Source organism: Cibotium barometz, chromosome 22 (assembly GCF_041138505.1).
Source record: "Cibotium barometz isolate CiBa-2024 chromosome 22, ASM4113850v1, whole genome shotgun sequence".
Taxonomy (NCBI): Eukaryota; Viridiplantae; Streptophyta; class Polypodiopsida; order Cyatheales; family Cibotiaceae; genus Cibotium; species Cibotium barometz.
The window spans coordinates 22,015,598-22,031,120 of NC_141067.1; the positions used below are offsets into that span (position 1 = coordinate 22,015,598).

The window sequence follows — 15,523 nt, forward strand, 5'->3', positions numbered from 1 at the left end:
TCTCCAAATGTCTTCCAATGTAAACAAAGAAATTCAAGTGTAATAAATAAAACAACATATTCAAAAAACACAAAGCCACGCAAATTTACAAATATCAAAGCTCACCTTTTGTCGGCCAATCTTGATGCTTGCTTCTTGCATATCTTGAAATCCCAGAATGAGCAAATGTTCCCGAACATCTCCTAAGCTTCATTCATTGCTTGCATTCACCACCTCAATTGCTTGCATTCACCACCTCAATTGAACCATGAGGAAGAGTCACAAATAAATCTATGGGTGTATCCACACCCTCACTTGATTGCAAGGGAACCCACTCCCCATTCTTCTTCATCCATCGTTCATAGAAAAATCCAATGGATAAGCTCTGACGAGTCTTCAAGTATCAAAAGGTCACACTTGAAAGGCACCACTTTACACGAGTAGATGTCCCCTTTGTGAAACCCCTCCACAATATTCCATTCAATTTTGTTCAATTTGTAATTTCTTGCAAATGAACATTGTTGGGGTGGTTGTGGAGAAAGCTTAGAGAACATAAATACAAATAGATGGATTGGGGCGGCAAACCATCCAAGCCCCACAGACTTAGAGGCCTTAGAGAATTTTAAGGAGGAGTGTATTTCAGAATACATCTTGTTTTTGAAAGCATTAACACTCCACCTATCCGGAACTGGCCACTCTACACTATGTAAAGAGTCCATATGGATCTCCTCAAAGCTACCATATTCTGTAGGTCGAGAAGGGAATTTGTAAGAGTGTGTGTAAAAGAATATATTTTTATTGAAGAGGGCTCTATGATTCTCACCTGGAAACATAAGCTCACCTATTGTACTCTATGAAAAGCACTAAACACACCAGGGAGGCTTCTTCAATATAGCTTGATGGGAAAATGTCTACAACCAACCCACATACCATAATTAGTAAAACAAAACAAGCCATTTCTAAAAAAAATTACAACCACATACTTATAGTTGCAAGGGAGCCTATTCCTCTCCATGGAAGGAGGAAGATACATGTCTACAACAATGCCACTGTTAATAACTCGATGTGGACTTGTGGCACTTGGTTGCATATAAACCCAATCTTTCACCCTAAATGGATGCCCGATCCACTCACCTTCATCATCTGTAGTGTTGTAGAGAAGGTATTCAAAGATGGAATCACTTGGTCTCTTACTAGAGGTAGGCATAATGAGATGTATGGGTGAAGAAGAGTGAGGAAAAGAGAGGGCACAACAGCTTAAGAAATGATTAAAGAAATAGAAGATTATGAAGAAATAGAAGATTAAAATTTGGTATGGGTGAGCAAGAAAGAGCAAGATGAGATTAGGGAGAGTTCATTAGCTTTAGAGATGATTATGTAATAATAGAATAGTAAAGAAGCTTGTGGAAGAGGATTAGAGAGAGATTAAGAGCTTAGAGAGCTGAAATGAGCTTGAAAAATGGGTTTCCCACCATAGAATATGATTAGATAGAGGTAAAAACACCTTTTTGGAGGGAAAACCAAAATTTCAAAATTTTAGGGTTTTTTTGCCGAGCTGCATTTTTTATTTAAAAATGTTAGCCCATGTCATTTCAAAAAGTAGATTTGACCCTTGCCTTGAACTTTGGTGTGACCTCTAGAGAGAGATGGAAGATAGGGGGACAAGGCTAAGAAATGTAATAACTACCCTATATTTTATAGCTAAAGCTAGTGGATAGAATGTGCACTCCCCCCCTCCCATTGGTGGATATCTTGATTAGCACTACTTTTTTAATTAGTAAAGGGCCCATTTTATAGTCCATTTTCTCCCTAATGACATCGTGAACAAAAAAGGGTTCACACCATGAAGAGTTCTGAAAAAGCTCACGACGTGAATGGATTTCTGCACTTTCACAATTCTTAATCTTGTCAGACCTCATGGTGTCAGGGGTGTCAAGATAAGGTTACCTATTTTTGGCAAGGCAATCCTGTGATTTTCGACATTAATTACAGCGCTGATGTCGGGAGTGGTTCGCAGGCGTGAAGTTGCAGAAAATGGTTCACAGCGTGAACGTTTTTCTGCAGTTTCACGTGGAAACTTCCCGCGTGTCGACAATTATGATTTTGGGTGCAAAATACTTATCCAACCGTTCCCAAAATGATTATGCCACATCTAAGGAGTGGAATACAAGTTCAAGGCACAGTCAATGGCTCCTCATTTTTTTGACTTTTGTGAATTTTTAGAAAAGAAAAAAACAGAACACCAACCTGTTAATTCACGTTGATGCTTCCAATGATGCAAATATCAAAATTAACTAGAAAAAATAGTGAAGCTCTATTCTAAGACCACTCCACCACACACATACACAACAACCACAACCAATTTCACACGATTTCTTACTTCCACACAAATCTTATCCATTCATTTTCTACACAATGCACTACCAGAATGTAAGGGCAATCATGAATCTTATGCAATGGGAGCTGAAACTCCAAGAGGAAGGAAGAAACAAAGGTGTTTCCCCGGTAGCGGCACCAAAAATGTCATGGGCTACCACACCTCCAAGAGGGAACTCAATGCATTCACCTAAAGGATGAGCAATAGATCACAACTGTCGTAGGGCACTTACCAATGCTTTGAACTTGAGTCCCTTGAGGCCTCCAAGCTCACTTGTTAAGCTCCAAATCTCCAAACTCCACCTCCACGCTGTCACCGTAGAGTCGCTGGCACCATCGTATAAGGCAATCACTCTCTCTCACTCTCCCACACAAGCATGAATCATACAAGCATAGAAGAGGCACAATGCTAGAATGCTCTCTCTCTCAATATCTCTCAAGACACAAAGAAGAGCTCTCTATAGCACAAAAGGGGATTGTGTCTTTTCATTATGAGAAAATGCCTTATATACATTTAGCCCTTATTCACACTTGGGCGTCCAAAACTTACTTAACTAGGCTGTGGGTGGCTAATATCTCATAATGTACAACTTTTATAGAGCCGTTTCATGACACTTATTAATGTCCTCAATTGGAGGAGCATGTTTGTTAATCTAAAATGGGATTAACATTCCCCCTCGAGCTCAACTCCACACGTTGTACTCCAAGCAAGCTCCTAAACCTGTGGAGCTTCTCTGTACTAAGTACCTTCATGAAGATGTCAACCACCACCACCTATTCCTCTGTGCTTACATATACCAAATCTATATCACCTGCTGCTAGAACCTTCTCTCATAAAGTGATAATGCACCTGCTACTAGAACCTTCTCTCATAAAGTGATAATGCACCTCAATGTGCTTTGTCCTAGCACGATAGCCTGGGTTACTAGCAAATTTGGGTTAGTAGAAAATTTATGCTACTCATGTTGTCACAATAAATGACTATGATCCTATGCGCGGGCTCACCCATATCACCAAGTAGCTTCTAAAACTAAGCTACATCATAAGCTACCGCCGTAGAAAATGCCCCTGTAGTCTGTCTTTGTACTTGAAAGGTAATTGTCGAGTGTTTCTTGCTACTCTAACTCACGGCAACACTCCCAAAAGAAAACATAAAGCTATTGTAGATCTCATGTCTACGACGCTACCAGCCTAATTAGCATCTATATACCCATGTAGTTGTATCTTTGTGCGAGCCTCAAAAAAGTCCATAATCAACTATGGATTTTATTTACTTGAGAATCTGTCTAGCCACATCCAAGTGTGGCTTCTTGGGGGCCTATATAAACTGACTCACAAGTCCAACATCATAGCTTAAGTCTGGCCTAATAATGGTCATATAGATCAAGCTACCCCTATGCGCCTGTACATAGTGGGGTCCTCTAAAAGCTCACATGTATCTACGGAAAGCTTTGTGTTCTGCTCCAATAGCACTGAAATAGGCTTATAGCCTATCATACCAAACTTGGACAGTATGTCCAAGCCATATTGCATGTTTGAAATTGACTCACAAGTCCAATATCATAGCTCAAGTCTGGTCTAATAATGATCATGTAGATCAAGCTACACCCACTATGTGCATGTACATAGTGGGCTCCTCTAAAAGCTCACCTGTATCTACGAAAATCTTTGTGTTCTACTCCAATGGCATTGAAATAGACTTGCAACTTGTCATACCATACTTGAACAACGTGTCCAAGACATATTGCATGTTTGAAATTGACTCACAAGTCTAACATCATAGCTCAAGTCTGGCCTAATATTAATCATGTAGATCAAGCTACACCCACTATGCGCATGTACATAGTGGGGTCTTCTAAAAGCTCACCTGTATCTACCAAAATCTTTGTGTTCTACTCCAATGGCACTGAAATAGGCTTGCATCTTGTCATACCATACTTGAACAACATGTCCCAGCTATATATTGCTTCTGTAACAACAAAATGCCATGAGGTGATCTCATCACCTCTATACCTAGGAAATACTATAGCTCACCTAAATGCTTCATCTCAAACTTTTGCTTTTCGAAAGCCTCCCCCCGACATCATGTATGTCAACATCACTGTCACCAGTGATAATCAAGTCATTCATATAAATAACCAACAATATGATCCCTCTATCTATCTTTTCCACATAAAGTGAAAAATCTACATTGGATATCTGAAATCCAATGTTAACAAGACACTCCTCGATCTTGTTTGACCATACTCTGGGTGTTTATTTCAAGCCATACAAGGCTTTGCATTTAACTTGCACACAAAATCTGGGTGTATGCAACACTCTCATAACTTGGTGGCTCCATCATGTATACTTCTTCTTGCAAATCACCATGCAAGAAAGCATTCTTTACATCCATCTAATATAAAGCCAACCTTTTTCTAGCCATGACAACTCTCAGTTTCCATTCTTGCAACAATCGGGCTAAATGTCTCCTCATAGTCAATGCCATAGGTTTATGCATAACCCTTGGCAACCAATCTTGCCTTATAACTACTTAGTGATCCATCTGAGTTATGCTTTACCTTATACACCCACTTATATCCAATTGCCTTCTTTTCCTTAGGCAAAGGCACTAACTCCCATATTGCATTTGCATCCAATGCTACCATCTCTTCATCCATGGCATCGTCCCATTTTTTATTTTCAAGTCTCTCATCAGGATTCAACTTGTTAATAGAGTATCTAACCCTCATAGACCGGCATATACCTGCTTACACCTAGATCACTCTGCCAACTTATCAATAGGGTATCTAATCCTCATAGACCTACGTACACCCTGGATCATTGCCAAGTGTCCTCAAGTTACATAAAATACATCTGCCAAGAACTTTATTTTGCCATTCTTACATGGACACAATGACACTTTACCATGGAAGTAAAGAGGAGATTGGTTTCTCTTCCAAGAGGTGGTAAAGAAGAAGCTCAAGAGAGGAAGAAGCCTACACTCAATCCTATCTAAGCAAGAAAACCATCAAGCTATACAAAGATCCAACAAATGCAAGCAAGAAAGAGTAGTGAGAAGAGGGAAAGCTTACAAATATTCTATTGCAAGGGAATGAATGTCTATTGCAAAATTGACTTATATACAAATGACTAGCTTTCATACTGGACCAACCAAAACTTAAAAGTAATCCATTGGCACTAATTCTAGTCTTAAGAAACTATATTCATGAATTTTGTAACTTCTCATTTGGCATCAAGCCTCAAGGTAAGTCTGCTTTATAAATTCCAATGCGGTCTTACAAAAGATGAGTCTCCACTATACATGGCAAAACGCCTTACGGTAGGCTTTCGGTATGTTAACCTACTAAGTGGTTAACATGCAATAAAAGAAAAGAACAAGATATAATTCGAGAGAGAAGAAGCAAAAGAAAAGGATAAAAGAGAAAGAAATAAGAAAGTGATATAAGCATCTATAGAGGGCCAAAATGACCTATGAGACAAATACATGATTGCAAGACCATGTCTCTCAATCTATGGTCCAAAAAGAAAAGGCATGTATGAAAAACATCCTACTAATCTACGATGTCAAGTATCAATTACAATCACATTCACTAAAATTCACATAAAATTGTTTTTTTTAAGGTTTTGGCTTGGGTTTCTCTTTGGGTTTTTGGAGATCCTCAATGAGTGCTCTACCTTCATGGTAGATTGCCCACTTACCTTCTTTCCAAGCTACTCTAGTGACCTTGATTACTTCTATGTTATTTTGCTGCATTGGGGTGAGTTCCTCATTACAACAATCCATCTAGTGGTACTCTTAAGAAAGACATAAAATAAGAAGAAAAAGAGGATGAAAAGAAGGCATGAAGGGGAGAGAGAGAGAGGGGGGGGGGGGAGGGAGGGAGGGAGGGAGGGAGGAGAAAAAGAAGAAGCAAAAGACAAGAAAATAAGTTTACAAATATAAAATTTTGGTTATGAAAATATAAGAACAGGAGCAAGAGGTGGAAAAGGACTAGCAAAAAGAGTAGGACAATGCATATGATTTATCCATGTGACTTTTATGTCCATTATATATTTGATATTCTTTGTGTATTGCATATGTCATGATGCACTTGGCATGCTCATGATGTGTATTTATGGCATGCTCTTGTATGCCATGATGTGTGTGTATGGTCTATGTAAAAGAAGAAACTCATACATTGGACTCTATTTGATACAAGGGCAGATAAGTCACAAGGTTGCTCGTGCCATGGCTTCTCATGTCTATCCTTGATATTGAAAGCTTGGGGGTCTCACCCGTATCACATTTATGCAAAGGGTAGTAAAAAAACATATCTAAATTACATCCTTCACATGTTCAGAGTGTCCCCATAGGCTTCTTCACAAACTTTAGCATTAATAATGACCCACCCCCACAAAACAAAACAAATCTCTAAAAGATGCACTCCTCTTTCACCTGCAACATATACTCAGCCATGTGAAGTTGCCATTGAAACTAAGGTGTCCAGCTAGACTTGCAAGAAATCCTTAAGCACATGGAGACACTTTGGAGCTCCCACCTATGACCTCAAATCAACCAGTTAAGAATGTGGAGCAACATGGGGATTCATGCCTTGAAAACATAAAAACTATTTCTTATCGTTATGATGGATGAGTTGCTTCGGTTCACAAAAACCAGAAGCAGAATTACCATTCCCACCATGAAAGGTCTTTTTGACAAGAGAATACAGAGCACAACTGCATATGTAAAGCCTTGTCTGAACCAGTGAGCCAAATTACCCAACAAGAGACTTAATGTGGCAAAAAAATACAAAAAAAGTTTTCAGTTAAAACGAACAATCCTTCCTCAATACTACTACTACTAAGAATGTGCTTCTGATTCAACAACCACCAAATGACAGACTGCAAAAACTCATCTCTAATCTTGCTCTGAACACTCGTACTAAGATCATTCAACAGATTGTGTACAATCAATCAGTGGACCAAGAGTTCATGACCAACATATTGGTTATAGGATGAGGTGATACAAAACCAAAGGATAGAACCCTTAATTCCAAAATGATGGATTATTCTTTTCTCCTCCACTTGGATATCCTCTTATAGCCAGTAAAGAATGATGCATAGCTGCCATGTAATCGATGTCTCAAAAACAAGATTTATAACTCTTGACATTTCTAGGCTATAAACAGAGAGATGCGATCCCACAATCCAGCATTACTTGACAATGGAACCAATCACTGAGCTTTTTTCAAATCCCCACTTTCTTGTGTTCTTCGAAGCAGTTGTGAAGTTCTGAATGATGCGTCATCTTTGATGAAACTCCACCATAGCCATGTCAAAGGTATAGTGACAGCATGCCAGAGAGAATGGGCATCAAACCAACCCCATAAGGGTGGGAAGTCAAAAATTTCTAGAAGCATGGTCATTGACCCAGCCAGAACCACAAACCACAACTTGAACCTTGAGGGATGGCGGGCATACCCAGCCCATAATGTCCAAAGAAGCAATTGAAGCACACCAATCGTCACACAAACCTTCATGTTCCAGCCTGCATATAGGATCAACACCTTCAAGAAAGTGAATCCATAACTATAATCCAAGACAAAACAAGGTATGAACAAAGTGCCCATCTTCAGTGTTTACTTACTCTACACTCTTAAAAGATTACTAGTCCACGTACCATAATCAAAATCATAGAAATTCAGATAAAGAATGTGCGTCGAAACAAAAGCTATCACTGGAGCGGCCACCATCACACGTGCCGCCTCAATCCTCAAGCTGAAAGACCTGATAATGGCTACAATTAGTGCCAAACCTAGCAGAGCAACAGCTGAGGAGTAGTCAAGCTTCTCTGTGAATTCTGTCTCTCTGCATTAGTCACGTAAGAAGGCGCACATTTAATAGCAAAAGTACATGAATTGCATTCTAACTGAAACAAGATCACAGAATTCTACCAAGCATGCCATTGCTGTAAATAGAACATGAGCGGGACAGTGCATACCTTGCATGAAAGACTGAACTCCAGAACCAAGAGTTCAAGGAAGCCAAGCCATATATTGTCCAAACATCACAATATTCGTAATAAGGGCCTTTTTTGCCTTGAGGGCGTTTGGGAAGAGTGAAATGAACCAAGTAAAGAAAAGACAACAAGCCTTGAATGTGTACAGTTAGATTAGCAATGGAAAAGGCCACTGAGGAAGGTTCCTGCAAAAGTAGTTGACTTCAGATCTATCTCTCTCTCTCTCTCTCTCTCTCTCTTACATGCGGAAGCTTAGAGGAACCTTTTACTTGAAAATGCTGTATTTGCTAGAGAGAGAGAGAGAGAGGACACAGTATTGGGTCCCAATAACCCTCAACAGGTCCCCCACCGTAGGTGTATTATCAATAATGCAATGCATACAACATGTAAACAGGGTCTCCTGATGCCGACACTGGTCCATCCAATGGATCCCCTTGCAAACAACATACCAAGCAACCAAGTAAAACATATCAATCCCTAGTGTTTCATCTAAAAAAGTAATCATAGGCATACCTTGACAAACGGGCAACCTACCCACCCCCCAAGCACCCTAATTCTCCACAAGCTTGATCCTAGGCCTGTTGTGGCACACCTCCCCGGTGGTACACACTGCACAGACGATAGGCCCGTGGGCAGGTGCAGGTGCCAGGTGGCAAGTCATGGACCTAGCAGACAGCAGTAAAACAAACGGGCCAGTAGCATTGGTGCATATATATACGTGGGTAGCCAAATCATCATAATCATCTGCTTTCCTCAGCATTGGACTTCGCATAGTGTTTCTCTGTAGGCAAGGTCCTAGCTAGAAGTGTTTTCACTCAGCCATATCCATTGTACTAGAGATTTCAGTTGTATTACTTCTTTCTTGTACATAATACAGACAATAGTTTTAGGACGCTTGTGTGTGCCGTGTGATTCCACTGCACTCTTCTCTATTTCTCTTGCACACAGACACAGGTGTAGTACACCTGTCCCCTCAGCTTCCCTTAGTTCGGAACAGCCACCTCCTCCAAGGTTGGCCACATACTCGACGCTTGGCAAAACTCTCCACAGCTCTATCAAGGATCTTCCTTGTCTTCAAAGTCACCATCCAATTAGCTTGTATAGGTTTAGTTCCTTCTCCACAGTTTGGATAGGTTCTCACAGATCTTCAAACCCATCATAAGACTTCCAATCCATTAGGACAGCTCCCAAATCTTTTTCAATGCATGATTCAAGCACCCCGGGCAGATTAAAATGAGATGATAGCTGATAGAACAGCCCTTGCTTATTTACCCTTGATGCAAAGGTGATCTTCCACAATTAATGAGGGAAAAAGGCTTCAAAGGCAGCCCCATCGATCTCCCGAGCAGCCAAAACTAACTATAGGCAATATATGCCCATCAATGATCTATTACCATTATCTCCAAGTAGTGAAAAATAAGATGGGGCTGCAAGTGTAGTCTTCAAATGTCTTCAAATGTCTTCAAAAAGTCTTCAAATGTCATTCAATGCCTTCAAATGTCTTTAAAAAGTCTTCAAATGTATTCAAGGAGTTAACAAAAGCCCTCCAAATCTCTCAAGTTTCCGAACAGAGCTCAAAATAACCTTTGGTAGCACCCAACCCTTATCTGACGCAGACACAAACTCTTCAAGGCCTTCAAATGATGTTGTTCAACACTTGGGTACCTCACATGAACCCCAAGGTAGAACCCGAGTCCAAAATAGAGCCAAAGTGGCTTCCAAGTTCACAGCAACACCATTAAGAACCAAGTCACCTTGACCCATAGTTGTCCAAACGTCCCAACAAAATGGAAACAGAAACCCCCAAAGCGTTTTGAAAATGGAAACCGATCCCAATGCCATGTCATAGGGTTAGATATATTACATGGACGTGCTTTCATGCACAAGTAAGATTTTGTGCAAGATTACAACACGAGAAAAAGTTATTTGAAGGTGCACCACAATAGCAATGACACAATGGCACTTGAGACTGCGCTCACGATCTTTCCATTGACAACTGGCTGCTCTTCCAGAGACTCACGTTGATCAAAGGTGCTTTGGGGGCATCACAAAGCCTGGTCTCGCTTTGCTCAGCTGGTGGCTTCTCATTCTGTTCACTGGTGGTAGGGATGAGGTTCTAAAGGCAGGCTTCTTGGTCATGTATTTTCACTGAGGCAGTTCATGTATATGCTTAACTCACATAGTGGTTTCCTTTTGTGACATGCTTTCATGTCTACAAGTGTTGTATCCAGATATATGAGGGTATTATAAATAGACAAGGTTTTTTTAAACAGCTTCAAAATAATACCATACAGCAGCAAGTGGAGAAATTACCCTTATCAAGGCGTACAGCAATAAGTGTAGACTGTACTATTCACATTTATACCACGAACAATTGCTGAAAATATATCACATCTTCCACATCCACTTGTGGCAATGATGCATCTAAGAAACTGCTAATGGGCTAATAGGAAATGCATGTCCAAGTGTAAGATGAGACAACTTGCATCCAACATGATGATAACATTCTCACTCCTACCACAAACTATTGTATCTCAAATTCCAATTTGGATGCCAGAGTCTGGATGTAGACCATTCAATGTTGAGATAGAAAGGCTGCCACCCACACTTACAAGTGAGCAAAATGCTCAAGATGGACTTCAAATAGAGATCAAAAGAGATCCTTCCCCTCCACCCAAATTGCCTACAAAAACAGTGGTCGTTATGGTTATCTAAGAAAGCTTACGTAGGACTATTTTTCTGCGCAAAGCTCAAAATCTGTGGTATATATTGGTCAATAAACGCATCCACCGGGTCATCTCAGTTTTTTTCAGTACTTTCTTGACGAATTTGACCAAAAAAGCAAATACATCCAAACATATGAAAAACATAAAGATGATAAAACATGAAGGAATTACACAATTTGTACAGCAATTTCATAAAAAGAGCATGGCAAACCTGAAGGCCTAGCACTCGCTTGAAAGGCCATTTGCCATGATACTTTACAGGCAGCTGGCCATCCTCATTTCTTTCAGACTCCCGGAGCATCATACATTGATATTTACATTCCCTAGTGCAATCCCATTCTATCAAAGCATCATACGGGCACTTGCTCTTGGATGGCTCTAGGTTATCACCATTTACTGCAAGCTTACAGCTTCTGAAGCAGTTGCTGTTGATGCAACCTGTTTTCTCACATTTTTCCACACAAGTCCTACAAAAAAAAAAGGGCCAAAATCAGTACTATAGACACGTCCTCAATATTTCCATTAAGATATACTTCAGCACAGACATACATGTACAGCATGGCGCATGGGGTGTATCATGCCATGACTATGAGTTAAGTGGGAAGAATATGCTGATGGCCAAAAAAAAGAGGGTAGAAAGATAGATTAGAACACAGCAGAAACACTCCACAGCAGGCCAGTAGAATGGGAGTATAAGCAACAGCAAGATCAACAGCCAATTTGGCACCATTAACTGCAGTTATTCTCACATGGAGAAGTAAACCATCTTCGTTCAACACAATGGGTAGCAGCGAAGATCCACAGCAGCACCAACACAAGGGTACAAATGTTTGTCTCTGGATACAACGCCTATTATATTGCATTATAAGCAACACAATGCATTTACTGTACAGCTAATTCTGAAAGTGCACTCTCTTCACTTGCACAGCATAGATTGCTTCAAATGTAAAAAACATTTAGTCTGCATACTGTGATTGTCTTTGACTCCACACCCTAAAGTTAGTACTGTGCACACAACATGTTCTACAATTGCTGATCACAAGATAAGAAACAGCAGAAATTTTCATAATGCTTTGGTTGAACACAATTTGCAACAGTGGCATCAAACAGACTCTCTGGCCCAGCTTTTTGTAAAAGGGAGTCCCTAATGAGATCTAATTATTAGAAAGGACAATCACCAAAAAATTATTCAAAAGAGTCAACGGTGCAGATGGATATGTTACTTAAGTACAGATACACCATATCTGCGATCAAAATTGGGTTGACGCGACTTTTATTTCTTGTTCGCAACTGCATGTAGCACCAGTCCTCTAGCACCAAGTTCATAAAATCAAAGTCAATCAATAAGTCTACATGATCAAGCATAAAAGGTAAAAAGCCAGTAGTTATCTGTACACCCATTGTTGATAGTTCACATGTGACATAAAATTGGCATAGGGTCCCCCTACACTGACCAAAATTGACCAAGGCAAGAAACACCACAGCCAGTTCAGGGCAAGATACTCCAATGGGAGGAGTCCTGCACCTTGTGAAAAGAAGTGGGCTCTTGCAAGCACATACGCCATAGTAGTGCTCCGATGAGCTCCTTCAAACTATTTGTACAATGTAACGCATAACGGTAAGGTTCTGTTGCTGTCCTCTTTAGTTGAACGTGTCAAGTAAAATATAAAACGTGCATCCTCAGCATGCATAAAAATGCTCGTGTGTAGACTTCACAAAACACAGTTTCTATTGCTTCTCTAACTTGGCTGGTCACTTATTGATGACAAGGGCCATACTTGATCATATTTTGTCATTGCTGTTGCCTGTTTTCAATTTCAGCTCACAAACCATTCGGATATGAAATAACGCGACGCCTTTTTCCACATTTGAACCAACTGTATACCTCTTGTGAAATAAGAATCTGCATTATCGTTAGTCCACAAGCCTATAGCCTGGTGATGAGAGAGATTGGAATAAGAATCTGTATACCTCTTGTGAAATAAGAATCTGCATCACCTGCCATCACCCTCCCAGCATAGCATCTGTTGGTAGGCAGGTAAAAACCCTGAACACTATCACTATCGTAAGTGTACATCACTTGGACTGGTTTTTCCATGGAGTTTCTGTGATGCAATGTGGACCTGACACTACACAGATCCAGATATTCTACAAACGGATCTGAGAAGAGGAGAAAAAAGAACCTCTGTCTACACCCACGGAAGATCCTAAAAAGTATCCAAAAAGCGCAGAAACAATACTTTCCAACTTCACGGCAAAAAAAACATAAGCAGCAGAAAAGCACAGTTGTATTAATCATACAGGAACCCTAAAAGCACAGAAGAAAGCAAGAAAAAAAACCCCTACCTGTAGAGGGGATCTTTGTCGCCGGGGCTGCTTCGACAGAGGGCGAGAAGGCAGGAGGAGAAGACAAGCCACAAGAGGCAAGGCGTCCCCATTGCTGCGAGACTCAGGAACTGTAGCAGATCAAGTGAAGACGGCAGTGTGCGTTGTGCAGAGCACAGGCTATGGCGAGCTGCCCATCATTCTCACTCTCGTGTGTGGCAGAAAACACATCAAAGAATCAAACCAGGGTCTTGTGGGTTTTAGAATTAAAAGTCAAATAAAATTCACTAATTTAAAAGAAAATATTAAAAAGGATCCTTTACACCACTTCTTCTTTCACCACATAAGCGTATCTCAGTACAAAGTCTCTTGGCCCCTAGATCAGTCCCCTTTCACAAAATCCCACACATACCGACGTCCTCCTACCTCCCCTGGATCTCAACTCTCTCCCGCCATGAGTCAACGTGGCAGAGGGAGAGACAAGTGGACTAGTGCCTCCTACTCAAGACAAGCTCTTACGTCACTGGTAGCGCCCCAACACATCAGTGTGGTTCAATCCCCTTTCACACTAGGTGCTAAAAATCCCACACATACCGACGTCCAATTACCTCCCCCGGATCTCAACTCTCTCCCTCCGTGAGTCAACGTGACGGAGGGAGAGACAAGTGGACTAGTGCCTCTTACTCAAGACAAGCTCTTACGTCCACTAGTGGCGCCCGTACACCTCGGCTAAGGCCTAGATATCAACAGTATTAAGCTCATTATTACCAATGCCCACAAGAAAACCACACTACATCTCATTGTTAGCACCAACAAGGAGCCAAAAGAGAAAAAGGCCATTGACTATCTTTCATCCACCCTAGCCTATGCAATAGCTTGTAACAGCCCAGATCATGGGGGTCCAGGCACCTCAAAGACATCAGACTTGAGCGAAAGCGGCCCACATTCAGCCAAGAGCATGTGAGGGCAAAAGGACGAAAGGACCAAATGTACGGGAGATCAAAGCAAAACCACATAGCATGAAATATGTGAGTGAGTCTATATATAATGGTGAGTGAACATATGTATAAGAGCCCTTTGATGTGAGGTGACTCTGAGTAGAAAAACCAGTGCAGAAGCAGAGATGATGTCGAAGCTAAAGCACGATCGGTGACGAAGGCTTGCGTCGATGTGAGGCAAAGCACTCCAAGAGGTGGTTGGTGTCGAAGGCTCGCGTTGGTGGATGCAGAGGCACTCTGAGGTTGTAGTGGCAGCGGAAGATGAGGTGATGCAAGCTCTGGTGACAAGGGTGTTGTTGTACCTGAGGTGGTAGATGAAGAGCAGAGAGGGCTGCCATCCCGAATGGTGGTGGTGGTGTAAGCTCTAATGACAAGGGTGCTGTAAGACTTGAAGGGTGCAGGCTCTAGTGAGACAAGGGTGTTGCGTACCTGAAAGGTGCAGGCTCTGATGACAAGGGTGTTGCGTACCTTAGGGGTGCAAGCTCTGGTGACAAAGGTGATGCGTACCTGAGGGGTGGTGAGGAGCAGAGAGGGTTGTTGTCCCAAGTGGTGCAAGCTCTAATGACACAGGTGTTGCATACCTGAAGTGGTAAGGAGCAGAGAGTGGACTGTCGTCTCGATGGTGTGATGTAGGAGAGAGTGGGTTGTTGTCCCGCTGGTGAGAGCTGAGGAAAAATGCTAAAGTACTCTATGTATAGCAGAGAGGGTTGTTGTCCCATGAGCTATGGAGAAAACGTTGATATGCTGACATAAGCGCTGATGTAAACATGAATGATGTGCTGATGTAAGTGTTGATGTATGCTGATGTAAAACGCTGATAATGTGCTGATGTAAATGCTGATGTAAAACGTTGATGATGTGCTGACGTAAGCGCCTTGGTAGTACCCTTGTGCTTGCAGTAATTGTTTTGGTACCCACACTTGTTGAGTTGTTGGAGTTTGTTGAGGAACTCACATAAGCTTTTGTGGACAGTGTTGTGGAGTACTTTTATTTTTCCTTGGCCTCTAAGTGTTGTGTTGAGGAAGAGGCTTTGACTGTCGAGGCACCCAAATTTTATTGGCATCTTTGTAGTAGCCTTGAGCTACAAGTAGCTGCTTCTCCACCCATATTTTGATACC

At 41.2% G+C, this 15,523-nt stretch overlaps 1 protein-coding gene across 2 annotated transcripts; it reads right to left on the bottom strand.

Moving 5' to 3' along the window:
- Positions 1-7,156: 7,156 nt before the first annotated feature.
- On the bottom strand, positions 7,157-13,649 carry LOC147626404 (uncharacterized). 2 transcript variants are annotated; one of them, XM_086816519.1, is made up of 5 exons: positions 13,429-13,649; positions 11,294-11,549; positions 8,339-8,541; positions 8,018-8,205; positions 7,157-7,904 (listed from the first exon to the last, which is right to left on the bottom strand). In XM_086816519.1, the coding sequence occupies exons 1-5, from the start codon at positions 13,518-13,520 to the stop codon at positions 7,738-7,740; spliced, it is 906 nt and encodes a 301-aa protein (XP_086672645.1). In that variant the 5' UTR covers positions 13,521-13,649; the 3' UTR covers positions 7,157-7,737. The 2 variants fall into 2 exon arrangements, with proteins under 2 accessions (XP_086672645.1, XP_086672644.1); XM_086816518.1 differs by having other exon boundaries at positions 7,157-7,885; positions 13,429-13,648.
- Between the last annotated feature and the right edge of the window lie 1,874 nt (positions 13,650-15,523).